This window comes from Schistocerca nitens, chromosome 1, assembly GCF_023898315.1.
Source record: "Schistocerca nitens isolate TAMUIC-IGC-003100 chromosome 1, iqSchNite1.1, whole genome shotgun sequence".
Lineage (NCBI taxonomy): Eukaryota > Metazoa > Arthropoda > Insecta > Orthoptera > Acrididae > Schistocerca > Schistocerca nitens.
The window spans coordinates 1,180,883,697-1,180,909,495 of NC_064614.1; the positions used below are offsets into that span (position 1 = coordinate 1,180,883,697).

A 25,799-nucleotide genomic window follows, 5' to 3' on the forward strand; every position below is an offset into this window, starting at 1 on the left:
AAAGATGTAGTAACTGTAAGGTATTGAAGATATTACTTCATAGTCTAGTTCTGATTTTTTGCATACCAAACTTACACAATTCACAGTTACATTGCAGAGGTATGCAACAAAATTAAAATGCACAAAACCTAGTTTTGTTGTGAAACTGTGCATTTGAATAACGTGATATTATCTTGAAATTATTTCCATTTCATCATTGTGCACATTGTCGGCCTTAATCATATATGTAAATATTGTTGGGTAAACTAGGGGAGTGTAGAGGTATGATATTATCTGACAGCATTGCATTGGTGTACAAGTCTTAGTTTAAATTTTGCAGAAAACAGATATAATGTCTGATGGGATAGCAGCAATCAGCGATTGTATAATGTTACTTATAATACGTCTTGATTGCAAAATTTTTTATTCATATGACCGGTTTCGGTTCATTCAGAACCATCTTCAGATCTAATATTTCAGTTACAGGAGTAACCCGTCCAAATCCAGCAACTTTCACATGCTGCGTCACAGCATGTGAAAGTTGCTGGATTTGGACGGGTTACTCCTGTAACTGAAATATCAAATCTGAAGATGGTTCTGAATGAACCGAAACCGGTCATATGAATAAAAAATTTTGCAATCAAGACGGATTATAAGTCACATCTTAGTTCAAAAGTTTTAAAGCATTAGTTTATATTGAAACCACTTATCGTTTTTTTTATTTATATTGTTTATTGATCTCTTAACTGATATTAATTGATGTTTGCTTGGTGTTTGCCGTGTTTTCTGCGGTCTGTTCCAGTTTTCTGCGAGTTAGGGGGTGTGGGAGCGGCGCCACGTTCTGTCTGCTTCGGTGCACACAAGCTGTGACGAGTCGTCTAATGGGAAGTGACTCCCGGTTGGCAACCGGCGTTTAGGTGTTGTTTTGGACGGCTGGTCTGCTGCTTCCGGCGTTTTAAGTTAAGTCACCTTTTGCCCAGGGTAGCCTGGCGTCACTGCCTGTTTGTTAAACATCTAATATCACTCATGTATTTTTTTTAAAAAAGAAATTTTAAATTTGCTCTCCAATGAATTATATTAAGTGTAACGTATTGTGCTGGTTGTATTTTTGCTCAAAAATATTTTATCTGAGCCATCTTTTTAAATTACTTCAGATTTATTGTTCATTAACTAATTCTAATTTGCTGCTTGCTGGAGAAGGAAGCTATTGGTGATATTGGATTGTTTTTAAGATGGCCACATGTTGATTGTATGTTAGTTGTTTTATAAATGTGGTCTTGAATAAATTGTTAATTTATTGACCTACTAGTTGTTGTGTTTAAGGAGTGACATTATAGTAGTCTTGTCCTTCCATGCTAATCCCGACTTCCTAAGTCACACCACAGTGCTGAGGTCATCGGTTCCTAGACTTATACACTACTCAATGTAACATGAAATAACTTACTCTAAGAACAACACACACACATCCATGCCCGAGGGAAGACTCGAACCTCCGATGGGGGGGGGGGGGGGGGGCGAAGCCGCGCGAACCGTGACAAAGTGCCCTAGACGGCACGGCTACCGCGCGTGGCAGCTAACAGCTAATACATTATACAACACGTACATCATAAACCAAATTTAAAATTTTTGTCACTTTTTTCATTTCTGAAGTAGCCTTTGTTTGCCATTGGGATTCAAGTCATCTCCACATCAAATTTAATCGAAATCGGTTCAGCGCTCTAGGCACGAAATTGTAACATAGCTACTTTCACACATACAGTATTAATATGGAAGTATGAATTAAACACTTTGAGAATTCTATATGCATTGTATTCATTACGTTGAATCATATTGCGTAGACTATATCAAACATTAAAAGCGTTTTCACAAAATAATTTTTAAAACTCAGAGGGTAAATAGGTTTTTTCTGCTGGTAAATATGTATTCGTAATTAGCGTTGTACTCTTCAGTTCAATGAATATTCTCTACCACACGCTTTCTAAAGCAGCCTATGTCCTTCCTCGGCGTTCAAGCTATATTCATACCAAATACCATCGAAATTCGTTCAGTGGTTTAGTTGTGAATATTTGACGGAGTTAGTTATGCATTTATAATACGTAGAAAGTAAGTTTCGATCGGTCGCGAAATGGGAACCACAATGAAAATCCGGTGAAGCTTTACACAGATGTGTTGGGCAGTGTCTGTAGTATATCAGACGACCGTGTCACGTTACACTTTGCAGTTCTGAGCGGACAGTGAGCACGTAAAAATGCCTAGAAAACAGTGCCTCCTGCCGAGGGTGTTCCCCTGTTTCCACATAACGTAACTGATTTATTTCCTGCTTCGTGACAGTTCTCGGCCGCCCTCCGCTGGGACTACAAGGACGCTCCTGCAGCGTTTTCGATGGGAAGTGTTTGATCACCCACCATGCAGCCCGGACTTGGTTCCCTGTGGCGTTCATCTCTGCTGACATCGACCACTGGCTTTGAAGTCAACGTTTCGGCACAGACAACGTGCTGCAGACCAGGGTTTACAATTGTCGGAAAGCTTAGGCGGCTGCCTTCTTTGACGAAGGTATTGGAAAGTTGGTATAACGCTACGGAGGGGCGACTATGTAGACAAGTTGCTGGAAGATGCAGTTAATGTGTTGCAGATAGAAAGTTTCCGATTTTCACTGTGGTTCCCATTTCATGACCGTTCGAAACTTACTTTCTGGACAATCATGATATCAGTATGGGTTAGGGACTAGGCATGAGAGGAATGTAACATTATGACGGATCACAGTTAACAGTGTCTCATGTCCTCATTACATGTCGCACTGCAGTGCTTTTTGCCGATGACCTGATGTTATGGGGAAATTGCGAGAAGGAGGTGCAAGAGCAGTTAGATGTATGGGAGGCAACGGCAGCACAATATGGAATGCATTTCTCTGCAAAGAAAAGTGAAATAATTGTCACAACAAGGAAGAAGAATAGGCCAAATGTGGATATAACTTGTGGAGGGGAAAAACTACAAGTGGTAGAGAACTTCAAGTACCTGGGAAGCATGATTGAAAGTAAGGGGGGAAACGCAATGGAAATAAATGAAAGGTGCAGAAAAGCAGGGCAGTTCTACAAATGCATTAGGGGGCTTATTTGGAGCAAGGAGGTGCCACAGAAATCCAAGGGAATTATATACCGAACCTACTTTGTCCCCATATTGGCATACGGAAGTGAGACATGGGTAATGCACAAAAGCGACAAAAGTAGAATACAGGCTAGTGAAATGAAGTTCCAGAGGAGCAGGTTGAGTGTAACAAGACGAGACAGATTGCGAAATGTGTATGTGAGGGAAAGACTAAAGGAGGAACCAGTACAGGACAGGATAGAAAAATCAAGACTGCAGTGGTATGGACACATGAAGAGAATGGATGAGGGAAGAATTCCAAAGAGGATGTTTGATCTGCAACTGGAGGGGAAGAGGCCCAGAGGAAGACCAAGAGATAGATGGGTGAAGGGAGTGAAGGAATGTGTGACGAGAAGAGGAGAGAACTGGACGAAGGTGGAAGAGGGGGAACGGTGGAAAGACAGAACACGATGGAGAGGCTTGTGTTACCGACAGACCCAGCCAGTGGCTGGAAACTGTCCAAGATGATGATGATGACTGCAGAGAGGTTTCGAATTTGACCTATGACATTCGCTCCACGTCTAGAGAAGAGGAACTTCAAGCTGTCACGTCTCCTCGCTTTGACAGTCTTATACTGTCACCGAAAATTTGTTATACCAGAAGGGTTCCAACGAGCTACTTTCGGGTCTAGAGCCACCACACACACGTGTTTTGGCGACCTGGGCTACGAAGGTTAGTCTCTTGACACAACAGAAATGAAAATACTACCTGCTTGCCGCCAAAGCACGCCACCCATAGGTTTCCGTCTGTATCAATAGTTTGTCCGTCTGGCAGTCCTTCCACTGCTTGTTCTTTGAAGTCGAAAACCGTTCTTCTGTTGCCTGCAAAAGAAACGCTTTAGTCAGGACAAACCTCAATTTGACAATACTAGAGTTACTTGAATTGTATGTGTGATTTACCTATTTTGCCCTCGGTAATATTAAAATCGAAAGCATCTATTTTTCTAGTGGGAGAATCAATATAGTACATGGTTTTGTTGTCCGAACTCCACGCAAAGCCGTTTGAAATGCTGATTTTTGTTGCGTGCGTCTTAGTGCTTCTGTCCTTGGCAAGGCTGAATAATATTCCTTTCTCTGGAGTGATCTCATTATTTACTATTGGTCCCAACGTCCCTGAAACAAAAATAATCAAAAATTTTAAATGTCTGTTGACAAATAACTTTCACTCTTTGGAGGTACCTGCATACTGTGTAATTCTGAAGTTGTGGTGCAAGAATAAGAAATGATAGAGAATTAGAGAGGATATCTTCAATTTTTTAAACATGTATTAACAATATTGTACTTGGTGCTGAAAATTTCACGTACTCGCACTTCACAGCACGATTTTTTGCATTCTAGTAATGGAAAAACGTCTGCAATAAAATAAGTGAAAACTTGTTAAGGATGGGCTATTTTGCAACACGGTACTGACATATACAGCAAGTATCGATTTTCAATATACAGGGTGATTCAAAAAGAATACCACAACTTTAGGAATTTAAAACTCTGAAACGACAAAAGGCAGAGCTAAGCACTATCTGTCGGCGAATTAAGGGAGCTATAAAGTTTCATTTAGTTGTACATTTGTTCGCTTGAGGCGCTGTTGACTAGGCGTCAGCGTCAGTTGATGCTAAGATGGCGACCACTCAACAGAAAGCTTTTTGTGTTATTGGGTACGGCAGAAGTGAATCGACGACAGTTGTTCAGCGTGCATTTCGAACGAAGTATGGTGTTAAACCTCCTGATAGGTGGTGCATTAAACGTTGGTATAAACAGTTTACAGAGGATGGGTGTTTGTGCAAAGGGAAAAGTTCTGGACGGCCGAGAACGAGTGATGAAAATGTAGCACGCATCCAGCAAGCATTTGTTCGCAGCCCAGGAAAATCGACTCGCAGAGCTAGCAGAGAGCTGCAAATTCCACAATCAACTGTATGGAGAGTCCTACGAAAAAGGTTAGTTATGAAACCTTATCGTCTGAAATTGGTTCAAGCACTGTCTGCAGCTGATAAGATTAAAAGAATCGATTTCTGTGATTTTATCCTTGCTCAAATGGAAACAGATGAATCTTTCGTTTCAAAGATCTACATCTACATCTACATCTATACTCCGCGAGCCACCTTACGGTGTGTGGCGGAGGGTACTTATTGTACCACTATCTGATCCCCCCTTCCCTGTTCCATTCACGAATTGTGCGTGGGAAGAACGACTGCTTGTAAGTCTCCGTATTTGCTCTAATTTCTCGGATCTTTTCGTTGTGATCATTACGCGAGATATATGTGGGCGGTAGTAATATGTTGCCCATCTCTTCCCGGAATGTGCTCTCTCGTAATTTCGATAATAAACCTCTCCGTATTGCGTAACGCCTTTCTTGAAGTGTCCGCCACTGGAGCTTGTTCAGCATCTCCGTAACGCTCTCGCGCTGACTAAATGTCCCCATGACGAATCGCGCTGCTTTTCGCTGGATCATGTCTATCTCTTCTATTAATCCAACCTGGTAAGGGTCCCATACTGATGAGCAATACTCAAGAATCGGACGAACAAGCGTTTTGTAAGCTACTTCTTTCGTCGATGAGTCACATTTTCTTAGAATTCTTCCTATGAATCTCAACCTGGCGCCTGCTTTTCCCACTATTTGTTTTATGTGATCATTCCACTTCAGATCGCTCCGGATAGTAACTCCTAAGTATTTTACGGTCGTTACCGCTTCCAATGATTTACCACCTATGGCATAATCGTACTGGAATGGATTTCTGCCCCTATGTATGCGCATTATATTACATTTATCTACGTTTAGGGAAAGCTGCCAGCTGTCGCACCATTCATTAATCCTCTGCAGGTCTTCCTGGAGTACGTACGAGTCTTCTGATGTTGCTACTTTCTTGTAGACAACCGTGTCATCTGCAAATAGCCTCACGGAGCTACCGATGTTGTCAACTAAGTCATTTATGTATATTGTAAACAATAAAGGTCCTATCACGCTTCCTTGCGGTACTCCCGAAATTACCTCTACATCTGCAGATTTTGAACCGTTAAGAATGACATGTTGTGTTCTTTCTTCTAGGAAATCCTGAATCCAATCACAAACCTGGTCCGATATTCCGTAAGCTCGTATTTTTTTCACTAAACGTAAGTGCGGAACCGTATCAAATGCCTTCCTGAAGTCCAGGAATACGGCATCAATCTGCTCGCCAGTGTCTACGGCACTGTGAATTTCTTGGACAAATAGGGCGAGCTGAGTTTCACATGATCTCTGTTTGCGGAATCCATGTTGGTTATGATGAAGGAGATTTGTATTATCTAAGAACGTCATAATACGAGAACATAAAACATGTTCCATTATTCTACAACAGATTGACGTAAGCGAAATAGGCCTATAATTATTCGCATCTGATTTATGACCCTTCTTGAAAATGGGAACGACCTGCGCTTTCTTCCAGTCGCTAGGTACTTTACGTTCTTCCAGAGATCTACGATAAATTGCTGATAGAAAGGGGGCAAGTTCTTTAGCATAATCACTGTAGAATCTTACGGGTATCTCGTCTGGTCCGGATGCTTTTCCGCTACTAAGTGATAGCAGTTGTTTTTCAATTCCGATATCGTTTATTTCAATATTTTCCATTTTGGCGTCCGTGCGACGGCTGAAGTCAGGGACCGTGTTACGATTTTCCGCAGTGAAACAGTTTCGGAACACTGAATTCAGTATTTCTGCCTTTCTTCGGTCGTCCTCTGTTTCGGTGCCATCGTGGTCAACGAGTGACTGAATAGGGGATTTAGATCCGCTTACCGATTTTACATATGACCAAAACTTTTTAGGGTTCTTGTTTAGATTGTTTGCCAATGTTTTATGTTCGAATTCGTTGAATGCTTCTCTCATTGCTCTCTTTACGCTCTTTTTCGCTTCGTTCAGCTTTTCCTTATCAGCTATGATTCGACTACTCTTAAACCTATGATGAAGCTTTCTTTGTTTCCGTAGTACCTTTCGTACATGATTGTTATACCACGGTGGATCTTTCCCCTCGCTTTGGACCTTAGTCGGTACGAACTTATCTAAGGCGTACTGGACGATGTTTCTGAATTTTTTCCATTTTTGTTCCACATCCTCTTCCTCAGAAATGAACGTTTGATGGTGGTCACTCAGATATTCTGCGATTTGTGCCCTATCACTCTTGTTAAGCAAATATATTTTCCTTCCTTTCTTGGCATTTCTTATTACACTTGTAGTCATTGATGCAACCACTGACTTATGATCACTGATACCCTCTTCTACATTCACGGAGTCGAAAAGTTCCGGTCTATTTGTTGCTATGAGGTCTAAAACGTTAGCTTCACGAGTTGGTTCTCTAACTATCTGCTCGAAGTAATTCTCGGACAAGGCAGTCAGGATAATGTCACAAGAGTCTCTGTCCCTGGCTCCAGTTCTGATTGTGTGACTATCCCATTCTATACCTGGTAGATTGAAGTCTCCCCCTATTACAATAGTATGATCACGAAACTTCTTCACGACGTTCTGCAGGTTCTCTCTGAGGCGCTCAACTACTACGGTTGCTGATGCAGGTGGTCTATAGAAGCATCCGACTATCATATCTGACCCACCTTTGATACTTAACTTAACCCAGATTATTTCACATTCGCATTCGCTAATAACTTCACTGGATATTATTGAATTCTTTACTGCTATAAATACTCCTCCACCATTGGCGTTTATCCTATCCTTGCGGTATATATTCCATTCTGTGTCTAGGATTTCGTTACTGTTCACTTCCGGTTTTAACCAACTTTCCGTTCCTAATACTATATGCGCACTATTTCCTTCAATAAGCGATACTAATTCAGGAACCTTGCCCTGGATACTCCTGCAGTTTACCAATATTACGTTAACTTTTCCTGTTTTTGGTCTCTGAGGACGGACGTTCTTTATCAACGATGCTAATGTTCTCTCTGGTAAGCCGTCAGGTATTTTATCGTTTCGCCCAAGGGGGGGTCCCTCTAACCTAAAAAACCCTCGTGTGCACGCCACACGTACTCTGCTACCCTAGTAGCTGCTTCCGGTGTGTAGTGCACGCCTGACCTGTCTAGGGGGGCCCTACAGTTCTCCACCCAATAACGGAGGTCGATGAATTTGCAACCATTATAGTCGCAGAGTCGTCTGAGCCTCTGGTTTAGACCCTCCACACGGCTCCAAACCAGAGGACCGCGATCGACTCTGGGCACTATGCTGCAGATATTAAGCTCAGCTTGCACTCCGCGTGCGATGCTGGTTGTCTTCACCAAATCAGCCAGCCGCCGGAAGGAACCAAGGATGGCCTCAGAACCCAAGCGGCAGGCGTCATTCGTTCCGACATGTGCTACTATCTGCAGCCGGTCACACCCAGTGCGTTCAATAGCTGCCGGAAGGGCCTCCTCCACATTACGGACGAGACCCCCCGGCAAGCACACCGAGTGCACACTGGCATTCTTCCCCGACCTACCCGCTATTTTCCTGAGGGGCTCCATAACCCGCCTAACGTTGGAGCTCCCTATAACTAATAGGCCCGCCCTCTGTGACTGTCGGGACCTTGCCGGAGAATCGGCCACTGGCCCAACAGGCGAGGCATCCTGTGGTGGCTCGGAAACGATGTCATCACCACTAGGAAGCACCCCGTACCTGTTGGAAAGGGGTAAGGCAGCTGCCACGCGGCCAGATCCCACCTTCGCCTTTCGGCCAGGCACGCGCGAGCCCACCACTGTCCGCCATTCACCCTGGAGTGATGGCTGACCGGTAAGATGCTCACTGCCGGAAGACGCAGCGACATCAGGGGTTCCATGTGATTCCAAGGCCACCGAAGTAGGCATAGGTCTCACCACAGTTGCCCCAACGCCACTACGAGCCGACGCCTGCGCCTCGAGCTCGATGAGCCTAACAGACAAAGCCTCCACCTGCCCCCGAAGAGTGGCCAATTCTCCTTGCGTCCGCTCACAACAACCACAGTCCCTACACATGACTATGTTTACCCTACTCTATACGGTGACAAATTCCCAAGATAATCTTCTGATGAGCTACTCTGATAATCAAGAAACACTCACTGAAATACGAGACGCGAAAACTACGCTAGGTTTTCCCAGAAAAACTATTTAAAAGCTAAGCGCAGCAAATAAGTACAAAATAAATTTCTCTCCTAACGATCAAGAACTGTTAGTTTCTATGCAGAGCAGATAAACACAAATAGAATCCCTTCCTTAGTGGAAGGTCGTAAACAAAATGCAAAATAAACGCTTTATACAAACAGTACTCGCTGCTGCTGGTCCTCTCGCTCTGGCTGTCACAAGACAACTGCTGATTCAAGTGACTAGTGGCTAACGGCCGCGAAACAAACAAAAGACGGTTTTAGGGCGCTTTCTGTTCTAAACGATCAAGAAAACACTAAGAAATCTAACACGAAAACTACGTAAAGTTTTATCAAGAACTGTTAGTTACTATGCAGAGCAGATAAACACTAATAGAATCCCTTAGATTGTGCTTAGTGATGAAGCAACTTTCCACTCTAACGGGAAAGACAACCTTCACAATGTCTGTATATGGGGCACTGAGAATCCGCGGGAAACAACTCAGTATGAACGTGACTCGCCTAAGGTGAACGTTTTCTGTGCCATTTCAGCCAATAAAGATTTTGGTCTCTTTTTCTTCGAAGGTGCTACTGTAACTGGACTACAGTATCTGGAGATGTTAGAGAATTGGCTGTTCCCTCAGCTCGAACAAGAAGCACAACAATTCATATTTCAGCAGGATGGAGCGCCACCTCATTGGCACTTATCTGTCCGTAACTACCTGAACGTCAACTACCCGAGGCGATGGACCGGCCGCCAGGCAGCCCGTGACAAAGCACTTCATCACTGGCCTCCAAGAAGCCCTGATCTTACCCCCTGCGATTTTTTCTTTAACAGCAGCTATCCAAACTGTTACGCCTGATATGCTACAGAGAGTGTGGAACGAGTTGGAGTATCGGGTTGATATTGCTCGAGTGTCTGGAGGGGGCCATATTGAACATCTCTGAACTTGTTTTTGAGTGAAAAAAAACCTTTTTAAATACTCTTTGTAATGATGTATAACAGAAGGTTATATTATGTTTCTTTCATTAAATACACATTTTTAAAGTTTTGGTATTCTTTTTGAATCACCCTGTAATATAATTTGGTTTCGAATGTAGTAGAATATGTATTGGACGGGTTTGGCCTGTCTGTTCGGGCCATCGGTTCATCTCAAGCTGGGTCTTCCTAAACATATTTATCATATCGGTGCTATGGAACAACGCACTTGAATCTTGTGATGTGTGATACTTATTGCTGAAGAGAAATTGACAAGCAAAAACATGAATTCAATCGTGCAGGATAACAAAGGAGGGATGGAGGGATTGACCAAAAAGGAGCGGGACGGAACTGGTGTTTCTTTTTTTTTTTTGTTTTGTTTTTTACTTTGGGGAAGGACTATAATTGAAGAAGTGGGGAGCAAAGCTAATAATGACCCAGAAACCGTAGTATGAAGTCATCCACATGAGTACTAAAAGGAATCGCTAAGTTTCAGTTACACGATAAATCACACAAATCTAAAGGTTTGAATTCAACTAAATACTTAATGATTACAATTATGAATAACTTAAACTAGAACGATCACGTAGATAATGGTGTGCTTAAAGCTAACCAAAGACCGTAATTTATTAGGCAGAACTCTTAGAAGATACAACGGATCTACTAAACAGTTTGCCTGCACTACGCTTGTCCGTCCCCTTCTGGAGTGTTGCTGCGCCGTATGGAGTCTGCGTAAGGTAGGGTTGACGGAGGACATCGAAAAGGTTCAGAGGAGGGCGTCTCGTTCTGTATTATCACGAAATATGGGTGGGAGTGTCACGGATATGATTTGCGAACTGGGATGTCAATCAGTAAAACATACATATTTTGTTGCGGCAGGATCTTTTCACGAAATTTCGATCAGCATCTTCCTCCCACGAATGCGAAAATATTTTGTTGGCGCCAACCCACATAGGGAGAAATGATCATTGTAATGAAATCCGAGCTCACTCGGAAAGATTTAAGTGTTCGGTTTTCCCGTGCGCTGTTAGAGAATGGAACGGTAGAAAAATAACTGGAAGGTGGTTCGATGAACCTTCTGCCAAGCACTTAATTGTGAATTGCAGAGTAGTCATGTGGATGTAGATGGGAAGCGTTGGTTGGTTGATTCGGGGGAAGGGACCAAAGAGCGAGGTCATCGGTCCCATCGGATTAACGAAGGATGGGGAAGGAAGTCGGCCGTGCCCTTTCAAAGGAACCATCCCGGCATTTGCCTCATGCGATTTAGGAAAATCTAAATCAGGATGGCCGGACGTGGGTTTGAACCGTCGTCCTCCCGAATCCAGAGTGCTAACAACTGCGCCACCTCGCTCGGTCCAAAATATGAGGTTAAATCTAGATAAGACGGGTGGATAATCATTTGCTTGTCCTATCACGTCTACCCACTCAATAGTTATCGCGACTATCGCTGAAACAACCGTTGTATCGCTTTTTTCCACGCCAATTTAACCTGACTTTTAAAACAGCAAAACAAATAGTTTCTGAAATGAATGACTCTAAGCTTTTTATTCCTATTATTTCCTGTAATAAACATAGAAATCAAACAAAGACTGAAAAATTCTGACTCTCAGTTTCAAGATAAATACACTAACAATGTTAAATAAGTAAATAAGGCGAAACTTACTCCGTCCACCGTTCGCCGCTTTACTCGAAAAGTGATAAATGGTTTAATACTACCAAAAAATCATCAGTATTCCCCTACTGATTCTAATATTTTGAAACTCTGCTTAGAAATCATGTTGTAATTGGGGGTCACACGAGTAGTCGTTACTAAATGGTGAAAACAGATTGAAGAACTCTGCTTTTCGTGTTACTTTATCTGTTTTCGAGGGCTAAAAGCATATAAAGGCGTATTATGTAGAGTAAGGCAACAGATCAGCTGTTTTCTATTTTTATTGACTACATGAATGAATTGCTAAGTTTTTAATTTATTACTATTACCATAATTTCATTCCTTGTGTATTGTCTCACAGAAATGGCAGAAAAACCTTTAATGCTTTAAATCAAATGAAGCACTGTACGTAATTGCTACGTTACTATGTAAATTTTTTTTCCAAACTAGGGTTGGTGCCAGTCCAGAACACGCGCTGCACGTATAATCGAAGAAAGGTCCGCTAGGAGATGCAAGAGTGAAGATTTTATTGTGATGAAATGCATGGTGGCGTCACTGCACTGAATTATCATTTCTACTCAAACTGTTTGGTCCTGAAAGTAAGTACGTTACGTATCAAGTATGAGGTGACGACAGTAAATCGATGCCTGTAATTGCATGGTGTGTAATATCATTTTATTTTTTTTCTGGCAATATCAATTTATATGAATATTTTCTTTTCTTCATTACTAATCAGAAATTGGTACATCGCCACTGAAGACGGCAAAGATAGGTTTTTAAAATTATTTTTGTAACAAAAGAGCAATGTCAGGAGAAATTTCAATTTTTTTTAACAACTTATGTTTCAATCTCGCCTGAGAGTACTTATTTTTAGATCTCATACAAAAATGGCGTATAATTTTACTGGTGCGTTGAATAGGTGTAGTATATATATGTATATATTAAGAGTTAGCGTAAGGGCAAGAATATTTTTATTTAAAAGTATGACTTTCACCTGCAGTCATAAGAAGAGGCAGTAATTTCTTCCATCCTACAAGACATCTTAAAATATATATATATTGGCGCAAATCATCAAGATTTAATGGATGGACTGTGTGATAGGGAACCACAGAAAAATTAGAGGTGAAACATAATCAATGTAACTTAATAGTGACTTCTACTAAATATATAGGCTATGTGTGTAGTAAACGAACAACTGCCTTTTTGTTAAGCATCAAGTTTGCTGCAAAATACGGTTTGTGTGACTTCAGTATTTGTACGTTGCATTGTATTTTTCTTACGTTGCGAGGAAGACTGTTCATGTCACCAAATTTAGTTTCAACAAGAATTAATGTTTTAATTCCAGTGCAGCAAGTAGTAATCATCCCTCGTTACGTAAAATTCATACCGATTCATACTCTTTGTGTTAGCTGTTGGGCTGCCTCCCAGCACGGTTATTCCAAAATCAACCAACAGAAATAACACAGTGGAGGACATTGGTGACAATAGAGCGCCACTCGGAAACTCTCCGCAAGCCTATGTTCAGATCTGTTAATTCCCGTGGGGTAATATGGAGGATTCGTTTGCTGCAACGAGATAGAAGTTGTTGCGTGGCCTCCGGTGTCGCGGGAGTGCCTCGTGAGTAAACTTGGAGTCAGCTGTCGGCAGTCTCGCCCTTCGACTTAGGACTGTTGATATTTTTAAAAATTTTGGGGATCCGATATATCGATATTTAAATAAAATGTGAGTGTCGGTCCTCGATAAATCGCAAGACTGTGTCTATATACTGATATATTGACGGGAAGCATGGACGTACCAGCCTATAAAAATATCGGCTGCATATTGTAAATATACTGCCTGTTCTACAGCTGTATATTTAAGTATAGATTTATTATTAGATATTCTCTACATCAACAAGCTAGCAGTCTGCCTATTCCCCTTAGAGCAATAATTGAAAGGAAAACGATGCGTGTTCATGCTTGAGGGTAACCACTTTGTTAGCAATGGTAACTGGCACCAACAAAAGGTGTCCAATGGGTCCTGTAACGGATCCGTGACCCCGCTAACATAGATATTAGTATCCGACACCCAGGTCGATAGCAGACAGGAGTCAATTGTCGAGTGCTGCAGGAGGCAGTGAGATTAGTGTCGGGTGAAAGCAGTACTGGAAAGACGGGTAAACATAAAAAATGGCGGTTGAGCTGAATACGGAGTCAATGGCGGATGTGCCGAGTGAGGAGTAAATTGAAAATTCAGCGGAGTGTGACAAATACGCGCGTCCCCTTACCGTCGTGGGGTTGACCCTCATCAATACCGATTCGCGAATGATATAAAATCAAAAGTGACAAGTGCCGAATTACGTGTTTAGCGTCAACCGCGTCGGCCAGTAACAACCATGGATTGCAGTGAGGATTGTTCTGAATGTTAACCATCATCATTGCGTGTGACGAAGCACTTAAAATCAGCAACCAATAAGAGATATAACCGTCATTAAAGGTGTAAGGCGAAGGTAGCAGCTGCCTCAGAATTTGTGTGTTGATAGAAAATACATATCAGTTTGTATATCGCAACCTTTGTGGTCTTTAATAATAGAAAAACTTTCAATCATTAACTGTTCCGACTGAGAACAGCCGTACTTTGTTGTAATACCCCCGAAACCACAGCAGAAAAACCGATGGCCCTTTCATCCATTAAGCACACGGTTATATATTCATAATAATTAACTGTTTGGCGGCTTCGGTAAATCACACAAAACCCAATAAAGGATATAACGGGAATGTTTCAGTCCGTCGTTCGGTTTCGTCTCATATCGGATTTGTACGGAACACTTCCCGTCGACTTCCCTGTTTCTTCATTTCTGTAAACGCCAGCGACCCAGCAGTTGTTATGTCAGAATTGCGTCGTGAAGTTCAACGTTCCAGTTCCTGTTGGTAGTACCGAACGCCTATTACGTCAGCGTTTCCCCTCCCACGTCTCCGCCTACCGCAAAGACCAATCTTGCCATTTAGATTTTTGTTGATCTTTGCAACTGTTTCTGAAGAATGCCGATGAGAAAAAATAGCAATCCAATTGCGTTACAAAGTTTTTAGAGCATCTCATATGCTATGCCTTCACATTGAAAATCTTGTTATTCAATTTACATCCCCCCCCCCCTCACCCCCAATGCATTCGGACTACTTTATGACACTTACACTCGCTTCACACGGTCAAAGAGAAAGACTGGAAGAAAGCTCGAAAAGTAGTGACTCCTATACACAGCAAAATCAAATTATATTCTGGTGCAATTTGAAAGAAATACTTCAAATATTTACCGAAAATTGCGAAAAAAATATATAAAATAAAAATATCAGCATTCGACATTATCATTTCAACATCGATTTATCGCTGAAAGTGATTTCACCAATATATATCGATACATTGAGGAAATACCGATATTTTATCAACAGCCCTACTTCGACTGCAGGTCGCTGCCACTCACGTTCCCATGCCAGCAGCACACTTGTCAGCATCAACGTGCCCTGACCCCAGCATTAATGGTCCGTGGTAGAAACTTGCCTTCCCGTGGCCGAAGATCGTGCGCTGCTGGATCCACGACAGGAGGTGCGCTCCCATTTGTTGTGAGCTGTCTCTCAGCTTCTCCGTCTTTTACAGCTCCGAGAGCGGCACCCTGCTGTGTGAGTTCGCCTTTCTGCGATGTTAAGTTCTACGTAGCAGTATAATACACTGAAGCGCCAAACAGACTGGTATAGGCATGAGTATTCAAATACAGAGATATGTAAACAAGCAGAATATGGCGTTGCGGTCGGTAACGCCTATATAAGACAACAAGTGTCTGGTGCAGCTGTTAGGTCGGTTACCGCTGCTAAAATGGCAGGTTATCAAAATTTAAGTGAGTTTGACGTGGTGTTACAGTCGGCGCACGAGCGATGGGACACATCTCCGAGGTAGCGATGAAGTGGGGATTTCACCGTACGACAATTTCACGAGTGAACCATGAATATCAGGAATCCCGTAAAACATCAAATTTATAACATCGCAGAGGCCGGAAAAAGATCCTGCAAGAACGGGGCCAACGATGACTGAAGATAATCGTTCAACGTGATGGAAGTGCAACCCTTCCGTAAACTGCTGCAGCTTTCAATGCTGGGCCATCAACAAGTGTCAGCGTGCGCACCATCATCGATATGGGCTTTCGGAGCCGAAGGCCCACCCGTGTACCATTGATGACTGCACGACACAAAGCTTTACGCCTCGCCTGGGCCGGTCAACACCGACATTGGACAGTTGATAACTGGAAACATGTTGCCTGGTCGGACGAGTCTCGTTTCAAATTCTATCGAGCGGATGGAAGGGTACGGATACAACTGCATGAATCCATTGACCCTGCGTGTCACCTGGGGACTGTTCATGCTGGTGGAGACTCTGTAATGGGTTCGACCACTGCAGTTCGAGTGATATGGGACCCCTGATATGTCTAGATACGACTCTGACAGGTGACACGTACGTGAGCATCCTGTCTGATCACCTGCATCCATTCATGTCCATTGTGCATTACGACGGACTTGGGCAATTCCAGAAGGACAATGCGACGCCCCACACTTCCAGAATTGCTGCAGAATGGCCCCAGGAAAGCTCTTCTGAGTTTAAACACTTCCGATGGCCACAAAATCACCAGACATGTACGTTATTGAGCATATCTGGGATGCCTTGCAACGTGCTATTCAGACAAGATGTCCACCCCCTCGTACTCCTACGGATTTGTGGACAACCCTGCAGGATTCATTGTGTTAGTTCCCTTCCTTCAGACACTACTCACTCCCCGTCGCGCTGCGGCACTTCTGAGTGTTCGCGGTGGCCCTACGCATTATTAGGCAGGTGAACCAGTTTCTTTGGCTCTTCAGTGTGTGAAGCTGTTGGCGTGCTAAACACATGTGGCGCTGAAACCTTTGAAACTCGGTCCACAGTTACTGAAAGCTTGTTTAACTTGCGGTGCAGAATTTCAGTGGGATCGGATTTTCGGATAGGGGTTGTGCAAATTGTGAGCTGTAGCCGACTGTAATTTAATTTTATTAGCAGTGTGAACTGCCACAGACCAAACAAACTAGCAATTCGCGGTCAATTTTCTGAATGCCTTAATACCCCACATAATAACATAAAAATTAAGGTTCTAGATGCTTCAGTTCAGAACCGCGCTGCTGCTATAGGTTTAAGTAGTTCTTTTTTATTTATTCGTTCGGCATGTACAAGGCAAATATTACAGTGTCATTACAATCCAACAGGAAATTACAACACTACACAATGCTACTTATAGTTTTGAGCCAATATATGGCTAGGTCAGACAAGTAATGTATGTCCTTCAGTTCGCCACTATATCCTACCACTTCACACACCAGTAGGTGGTCCATTGTCTGGAGTTCACCACATTCACACACGGGACTCTCCGCAAGTCCCCACTTATTCATTAGATGTTTGCATCTTCCCACGCTTGTTCTAAGGCGATTTAAGGCAACCCAGAGCTTCCGAGGGAGATCAAAACCATTTATCTTCTTGCTGGGGTCATCGATAAGCTATTGGTTCTTGTGTGTCCCTTTGCGCCATGATTCCCCCCACGCTAGCTTTGGGTCGAAGTCCTGTAATTCCCTGCCAATCTTCCAAAAGGGGGACCCAGATTTTAGCCTGTTGATGGGTGATAAGTCTTGGTGTATAGGGAGTTCTGGATTGTGTACGATCTTCCTGTATATTCTTGAGGTCGCCATGGAGCGCCTTATATCAGGGGTTTCTATGTTGGCAAGGACTGGGAGCCAGTCACATGGGTAGCCCTAAGTGTGCCTGAGATAATTCTCATCGTCTCTTTCAATTGGGTGTCTACTTTAGTTACATGCGCACTTTTCGCCCAGACTGGTGAACAATATTCAGCCACGCTGTACACGAGGGCTAATGTTGACGTCCTTAGTGTATTAGCTCCGCACCCCCATGATGTTCCGGCCAATTTAGACATAATGGCATTTCGAGATTTTACTTTCTGTTTGGTGTCTTCCAGATGGGAGCTAAACGTTAGTGTACGGTCTAATTTTACTCCCAGATATTTGGGCTTATCTTCATGTCTGATATGCCGGTCATTCAGGGAAAGCTGTAGTTTCCTGCTTGAAGCTCTGTTATTAAGGTGCATTATGGTACTGGTCGTTTTATTGGGATTGGGATGCAAATGCCACTTAAGGTAGTAGGTGTTCAGCGCTTCAGGGTCCGCATTCAACGTTTTTTCAAGATCTTCGAAATTTTTGCTTTGGTATGCGATGGCCAGATCATCCGCATACGCAAATTTACGCGACCTGGTGTTCGGCATATCAGATATGTATAAATTAAAAAGGGTCGGCGCCAGGGCTGACCCCTGCGGCAGGCCATTGTTTATGACAATGCTTTTGCTGCTCTTTCCATGGAGATAGACCTTGATCTTCCTGCCTGTCAGCATATTTTATAGTAATGTGTACGTCTGATTGCATTTGATAATTCGAGTAAGGTTGAGCAGTTGTCCTTCGGTCCAGACAGTGTCATAGGCTGATGTAAGATCTATTAATACCAGGCCCGTTTTCAGCTTGTTCTGATAGCCTTTCTCTATATATGTTGTAAGGGACAAAACTTGTTCACAGCAGTTCCTTCCCACATGGAACCCTGCTTGATAGTCCGGGAGTTTCGCCTCAATGTATGGTGCTAGTCTGGCCAGTAATATTCTCTCAAATAGTTTGTAAGAGGTACAAAGCAGTGAGATCGGTCTATAGTTCTTTGGATTATCTCCATCCTTCCCTGGTTTCAGTACCGCTATTACCTTAGCTTCTTTCCATAACTTCGGGAGTGCACCTGATTTAATGCATTCCGTGAAGAGCTTGGCCATCCATTTCCTCCCAATGGGTCCCAGCTCCCTCAGAAATTCTGGGAGGATTTCGTCGGGTCCGGCTGCTTTCCCTGTTTTCATTAGTGTTAGGGCCTGGGTAATCTCCTCGACGTCTACTGCTTTGACAATATCTAGATTAGTTGGATTATTGGCTAATTCCTTGGTTAGGTTCCTGGAGATCCTTTTCTTCTCCTCAGTCTTCAGTCGTATTTTGGAGGTCTGTTTCATGGCAGTCGCTATTTCGGATGGGCCCACACCCGCGGCCGATCTTCGTGGTGTTGTGGCACCACCCAGTTTCCGTAGTAGACCCCAGCTCTTCCTGCTAGAATGGGTAAAGTCCAGGTTCTCCATTGCCATCTTCCACCTGTTCCTACGTTCCTCGTTCATAGTGTTGATCAGTCGTTCTGCAGTCTCGTCCTCCCCACTCCTCTCATACTGCTCTAACAATGACTCGCACTCCTCTTACCAGCAAGGAATGTATTCCCTCCGGGTCCCTCGGGGGATAGCCTTTAGGGCCCCTTTATATATCAGGTTTACAAACCTTTGGTAGTTCTCTGGACTTGGTGGTATTCGATTTATTGTCTTGTCAATAAAAGATTTATATTTCCCCCAGTCTGCTTTTCTCAGATTCCACCGTGGAATCGGGGGGCTCTTTATGATCGGGATGGAAAGGCCGATCTCCACAATAATCGGGAGGTGTTGGCTCCGTGGGAAAGCTTCGAGGACTCTTCTTGTAGCTTGCATTGGTACGCCCGTTGCGCCGCGTGTGACAAAGGTCAGGTCAGGTGTCGTCTTTGTGCCCCATACTTTTGAATTGAAGGACGCTCTGTCCTTGGGATCAAACAGGAGGTGTAGGTCCCGGTTGTCAGCCCAGTCACTTAGTCCAACGCCTTCCGGAGTGGATCTCTGATATCCCCATCTGGTGTGCTGGGAATTAAAGTCGCCGGCATTGATTGCTGGATGATTAGCCTGCGGTAAGATTCCTATAGGCCATTGCTGCGAAGGTGGTTTGTAGACATTGTAGATTGTCATCTCTCCCAGTTTAATGCCTATTGCGTGTGGAACCGATTCCACATTGTTCTCGAGGTTTCCTAGAAGCTCATTTTTCACCAGGGTCGCCATACCATGTTTGTCGTGTCCTGAGTATCCCACATTGGTGAATCCTGGTATGCATAATCGTTCGATGTTTTCATCTGTCAGGTGTGTCTCCTGCAAGAATACGACACTTACTCTTTCTCTTGTTACAATTTTTTCAAGGATTTCTCCTTTCGTCCTTGTGTAGCCTTCTATACTGAAGTGGCACACTCTCACCATCTTCGTGGAGTAATTCCGCTTCTGAATTGTTTGCCTCCTTGTGGGCCGGGAGGCATTTGAGTCTAGGGGACTGATGACCTCAGATGTTAAGACACATAGTGCTTAGAGCCATTCGAACCATTTTAAAAATTAAGGAAAATAAACTCACGCAAAGCTACAACTACAGAAACCTTAAGGGGGCACAAATGAATATACAATCACAAAATGTTAAAATAATATACGTACACACCGTCGAGTCACATTGAGACCACGGGCTGTGTTGGACTTCATCGTGTAATAACCACTCACATACGGTAAGTGGCAGCAACAGAAGTGGAGGGTATATGAAGCGTGTCTGGGGGACGTGGAAAACAGAGCAGTCGTTGTATCGCGGAAACGGAGCGATTTATCTGACGTCCAAAAGGGCATAATCATTGGCTTTCGGGCCAAGGGTGGAGTCGGCTAAGTTTGTCAACAGTTCTCGCGCTGCCATGGTCAAAGTATACCGTACATGGCAAAATGACCCCATCCGAAACTGGCACCGAGACAACTAACAACTATGGTGCATCACAGGCCGTAGATGACAGGAGTCAGTGACACCTGTGGAGACGTGTACCGGCGAGTGTACGCACGACTGTTCACCAGCTCACCACCCAAACGAACCAAACGCAACCAACGCTGTGTCCTCAACGACCGCTCAGCGAACGTTGCTGGTTGTGGGCCTCCACAGGAGGCGCCGTGTTCATGCACCCACTGTTCATGGGCGACGAAGGCCGGGATACGCGCACCTGTACCACAACTGGACGTCCATTGAATGACGACAGGTTACCTATTCAGGTGAATCACGTTTTATGCTCCATCGAACAGCTAGTCATTGGCGTGTACGGCGTAAATGTCAGGAAGCAAACGGTCAGTATCGGAGGAGTGAGCGTTATGATCTGGAGAAAGTTTCGTGGAATTCCTTGGGTGACCACATCATTCAAAAAGGCTCAGTGAATCAGCACAACTACGAGGGGCGTTTGAAAAGTCCGTGCAAAGTCCGTGCAAAGTCCGAGAGATGGCACCACCGGCGCGTATCGAGGTCATGTTTAGTTAGTAGCATCTTTGGAAAGAGCACATACCAAGTTTCAGCCATACTGGTCTATTTCTTTGTGTTTAGCATTCGTGTGGATCAAGGAAGTCGAGTGATTGTCAAAAAAATGGACGAAAAATAATTTCATTAGGTGATTAAACATTAGAAAGACAAAACGCCTCAGGAGACTAAAGAGAAGCTTGAAGAACATTACAGTGACTCTGCACCTTCGATTAGAACAGTTTATAAAATTTTCGGAGTGGCCATATGGGCGTAAATAATGCTGAACGTCCTGGACGCCCTGTGGAGGTTACGACTCCATAAGTCATTGATAAAATCCATGATATGGTGATGGATGACAGTAGTGTTAAGGTGCGTGGGATTTTTAGTGCTATGGGCATCTCAAATGAACGGGTACATAATATTCTGCATAAACATTTGGACATGAGAAAGCTATCCGCAAGATTGGTTCAGCGATTGCTCACTCTTGACCAAAAACGGAATCGTGTGAAGTGTTGCAAGGATTGTTTGTAGCTGTTCAGGAAGGATCCGCAGGACGTTAAGTGTCGTTTCGTCACTGTGGATGAAACATGGATACATTACTATACTCCTGAGACCAAACAACAATCTAAACAATGGGTTACCAAGGCAGAATCTGCCCCCAAAAAAGCAAACACCATTCCTTCGGCCGGAGAGGTTATGGCGACTGTCTTTTGGGATTCGCAAGGGATAATCCTCATCGACTATCTGGAAAGGAGTAAAACTATTGCAGGTTCATATTATTCATCGTTATTGGACCGTTTGAAAACCGAGCTGCAAGAAAAACACCGGTGACTGGACCACAGAAAAGTCCTTTTCCATCACGACAATGCACCAGCACACACATCAGCAGTTGTGGTCGCAAAATTGTTTGGAATAGGATTCCAAATCGTTTTACATCCCCCCTATCCTCGCCTGCCTCGGACTACTATTTGTTCCCCAGTTTGAAAAAATGGCTGGTGGGTCAAAGATTTTATTCAAACGAGGAGGTGATTGCAGCAACTAATAGCTATTTTGCAGACTTGGACAATTCCTATTATTCGGAAGGGATCAACTAATTAGAAGAGCGTTGAAGGAAGTGTATAAGTCTAAAAGGAGACCATGTCGAAAAATAAAGGTTTACCCCAAATACGTAAGTAGTTTTTATTTTCGCACGGGCTTTTCAAACGCCCCTCGTTTGCACCTATTCTTGGAGACCACGTTTACCGCTAAATGTAGTTTGTTTGTTTGTCGGCACGATGGCGACTACCAGCAGGTAATGCAGCCCAATATATGTGGGTGGTTCGAAGAGCACCTGAATGAGTTTACTGTGTTCCTCTGGTCACCAAACTCTCCGGATTTAAACCCAATCGGGAATATGTGGGCCCACATCGATCGGCCAGTTCGCACCATGGATCCTCAAGCGAGAAACCTAGTGCAAATGTCCACGGCACTCGAGTTAGTATGGTTCAACATCCCTCTCGGGACCTTCCAGAACCTCACTGACGCTCTACTTGCACGTACCCACTGCAAAAGGTAGTTTTTTCAGACGTCATTAATGTGACTGGACCATCTGCAATAGAAACTTTCGGCTGTAGCATTAAATTGCTAGACATTATACACCTCTTTTCATTTCAGTCTTTTTTAGTTATATTTATTTTACAAACTTTTATTGAAAGTCAGAACCACCTCTTACTTGCAGTGACGTAAAAGATTTTGTGAGGCAGCCTTCATGAACTAAACCAATAGTTTGGCAACTTTAATCGAAAATTTAACTTCACTATTCGCTAATCCATTGCTAAAAAAGTTAACTTCGTTAAACGTTGAAGCATTAATTTATTGGAGATTTTGCGGACTTTAAAGCTAACCATTAATCGTTAACCCGTAACAGTAAACTATGTTTTGGGCGTCGTGAAATGAGCAAGTGAATCAAATGTACTACCGTTGCTTAAATAACAACGTTTTGGTTAGGGAAGTTTAGGTAGGCCTTCGAAGATTAAAAAATGGTTGTGAAATCTTATGGGACTTAACTGCTAATGTCATCAGTCCCTAAGCTTACGCACTACTTAACCTAAATTATCCTAAGGACAAACATACACATCCATTATATTTTGACTAAAGTTCAGTCTTGATCACACCATTTATGTTTCAATGCTATAGGTAACCGGTTTCGGTTATTTTTAGATAATCATCATCAGACCCATGGCTCCCTTAGGATGGTAGGCGAAGCTCCTCAGCTGCTACGAAGTGATCAGTTAACTTCGTAGCAGCTGAGGAGCTTCGCCTACCATCCTAAGGGAGCCATGGGTCTGATGATGGTTATCTAAAAATAACCGAAACCGGTTACCTATAGCATTGAAACATAAATGGTGTGATCAAGACTGAACTTTAGTCAAAATATAATAATCTGTTGATCACTGTATTCCAAAAATGTTTACCAAAATTACACACATCCATGCCCGAGGGAGGACTCGAATCTTTGAAGATAAATAAAAAACATCCCAGTCATTTAGTTTTATAATTATTTAGTTATTAATATTAAATGAGACAAATGACAGCTCCACCAATACACTGCCCTTTTATTCGTTGTGCACGCAATGCTACTGCCGTCTGACTTTGTGTCTATAGCTATCCATGACTTGTCACCTCAGTGTATACTATTTGGTTTTATAGATCTATAACTCTGTTCCATAGAAACAATAACAAACCATCTGCTTTGTTTATGGAGAAGTAACTCTTGTTTTGCCACAATTTCATCTGCTACAGTTGTCAGAATAGTAACTTATAATGCAGTTCTTGTATTTAATGATAAGTATGTTGGGGGGGGGGGGGGAGTGGGGGCGAAGGTATTAGAGAAAACAGGCTCTAAAATAGGAAATTTCACTCAAGACATCTTAGGAAAAATAGATTTACTGTGCCTCTCTGCAAATGAAAAGTCGGTTGAAGACCTAGTAAAAGAGCAAAGGCAGAAAATAAGAAGTCAGAAGAGAAGCCTTGTACGGAAAGAGGTTCCTGAGAACAAATCTGGAGCCTTCTGAAGATGTGATGTAAGAAAAAAAACATTAGGTTGAACTTCAAACCGAATTTAGTGAAAATTAGGTTTCTTAAAGTTTATGCACCTTCTTCTCAGAATCTATGAAGGCTAGAATAATGAAATTTTTTGTACTTATTTATATAAACCCGATAAATGTTGTCTCAAGAGCAAATTCTGAAATGCTGAGTGTAAGGTGAGGTATGGGGCAAAGTACTTGGAATTGTGCATGAGTTTTATATATATTATATAAAATATTATATATTTTATGTAAATACATATTAATTATATAATTACATATTATATGCAATATGTTTATATATTTAAATTATATATATATATATATATATATATATATATATATATATATATATATATATATATATGTGTGTGTGTGTGTGTGTGTGTGTGTGTGTGTATTATATAAATATATTATATATTTTGAACATGAACCATGAACCATGGACCTTGCCGATGGTGGGGAGGCTTGCGTGCCTCAGCGATACAGATGGCCGTACCGTAGGTGCAACCACAACGGATGGGTATCTGTTGAGAGGCCAGACAAACATGTGGTTCCTGAAGAGGGGCAGCAGCCTTTTCAGTAGTTGCAGGGGCAAAGTCTGGATGATTGACTGATCTGACCTTGTAACATTAACCAAAACGGCCTTGCTGTGCTGGTACTGCGAACGGCTGAAAGCAAGGGGAAACTACAGCCGTAATTTTTCCCGAGGGCATGCAGCTTTACTGTATGATTAAATGATGATGGCGTCCTCTTGGGTAAAATATTCCGGAGGTAAAATGGTCCCCCATTCGGATCTCCGGGCGGGGACTACTCAAGAGGACGTCGTTATCAGGAGAAAGAAAACTGTCGTTCTACGGATCGGAGCGTGGAATGTCAGATTCCTTAATCGGGCAGGTAGATTAGAAAATTTAAAAAGATAAATGGATAGGTTAAAGTTAGATATAGTGGGAATTAGTCAAGTTCGGTGACAGGAGGAACAAGACTTTTGGTCAGGTGATTACAGGGTTATAAATACAAAATCAAATAGGGGTAATGCAGGAGTAGGTTTAATAATGAATAAAAAAATAGGTGTACGGGTTAGCTACTACAAACAGCATAGTGAACGCATTATTGTGGCCAAGATAGACACAAAGCCCATGTCTACTACAGTAGTACAAGTTTATATGCCAACTAGCTCTGCAGATGGTGAAGAAATTGATGAAATGTATGACGAGATAAAAGAAATTATTCAGGTAGTGAAGGGAGACGAAAATTTAATAGTCATGGGTGACTGGAATTCGTCAGTAGGAAAAGGGAGAGAAGGAAACATAGTAGGTGAATATGGATTGGGGGGGAAGAAATGAAAGAGGAAGCCGCTTTGTAGAATTTTGCACAGAGCATAACTTAATCATAGCTAACACTTGGTTCAAGAATCATAAAAGAAGGTTGTATACCTGGAAGAATCCTGGAGATACTAAAAGGTATCAGATAGATTATATAATGGTAAGACAGAGATTTAGGAACCAGGTTTTAAATTGTAAGACATTTCCAGGGGCAGATGTGGATTCTGACCACAATCTATTGGTTATGAACTGCAGATTGAAACTGAAGAAACTACAAAAAGGTGGGAATTTAAGGAGATGGGACCTGGATAAACTGAAAGAACGAGAGGTTGTAAAGAGTTTCAGGGAGAGCATAAGGG

General features: G+C 42.8%; 1 protein-coding gene across 3 annotated transcripts in view; it reads right to left on the minus strand.

The window, feature by feature from the left end:
• Positions 1–25,799, minus strand: part of LOC126239154 (regucalcin-like) — a 123,645-nt gene that overhangs the window by 22,614 nt on the left and 75,232 nt on the right. For all 3 annotated transcript variants that reach the window (XM_049947841.1, XM_049947840.1, XM_049947839.1), the window contains 2 exons: positions 4,023–4,235; positions 3,832–3,944 (listed from right to left, as the gene is read on the minus strand). In XM_049947841.1, coding sequence (XP_049803798.1) covers positions 3,832–3,944; positions 4,023–4,235 — 326 coding nt within the window. The remainder of the gene's footprint in view (positions 1–3,831; positions 3,945–4,022; positions 4,236–25,799) is intronic.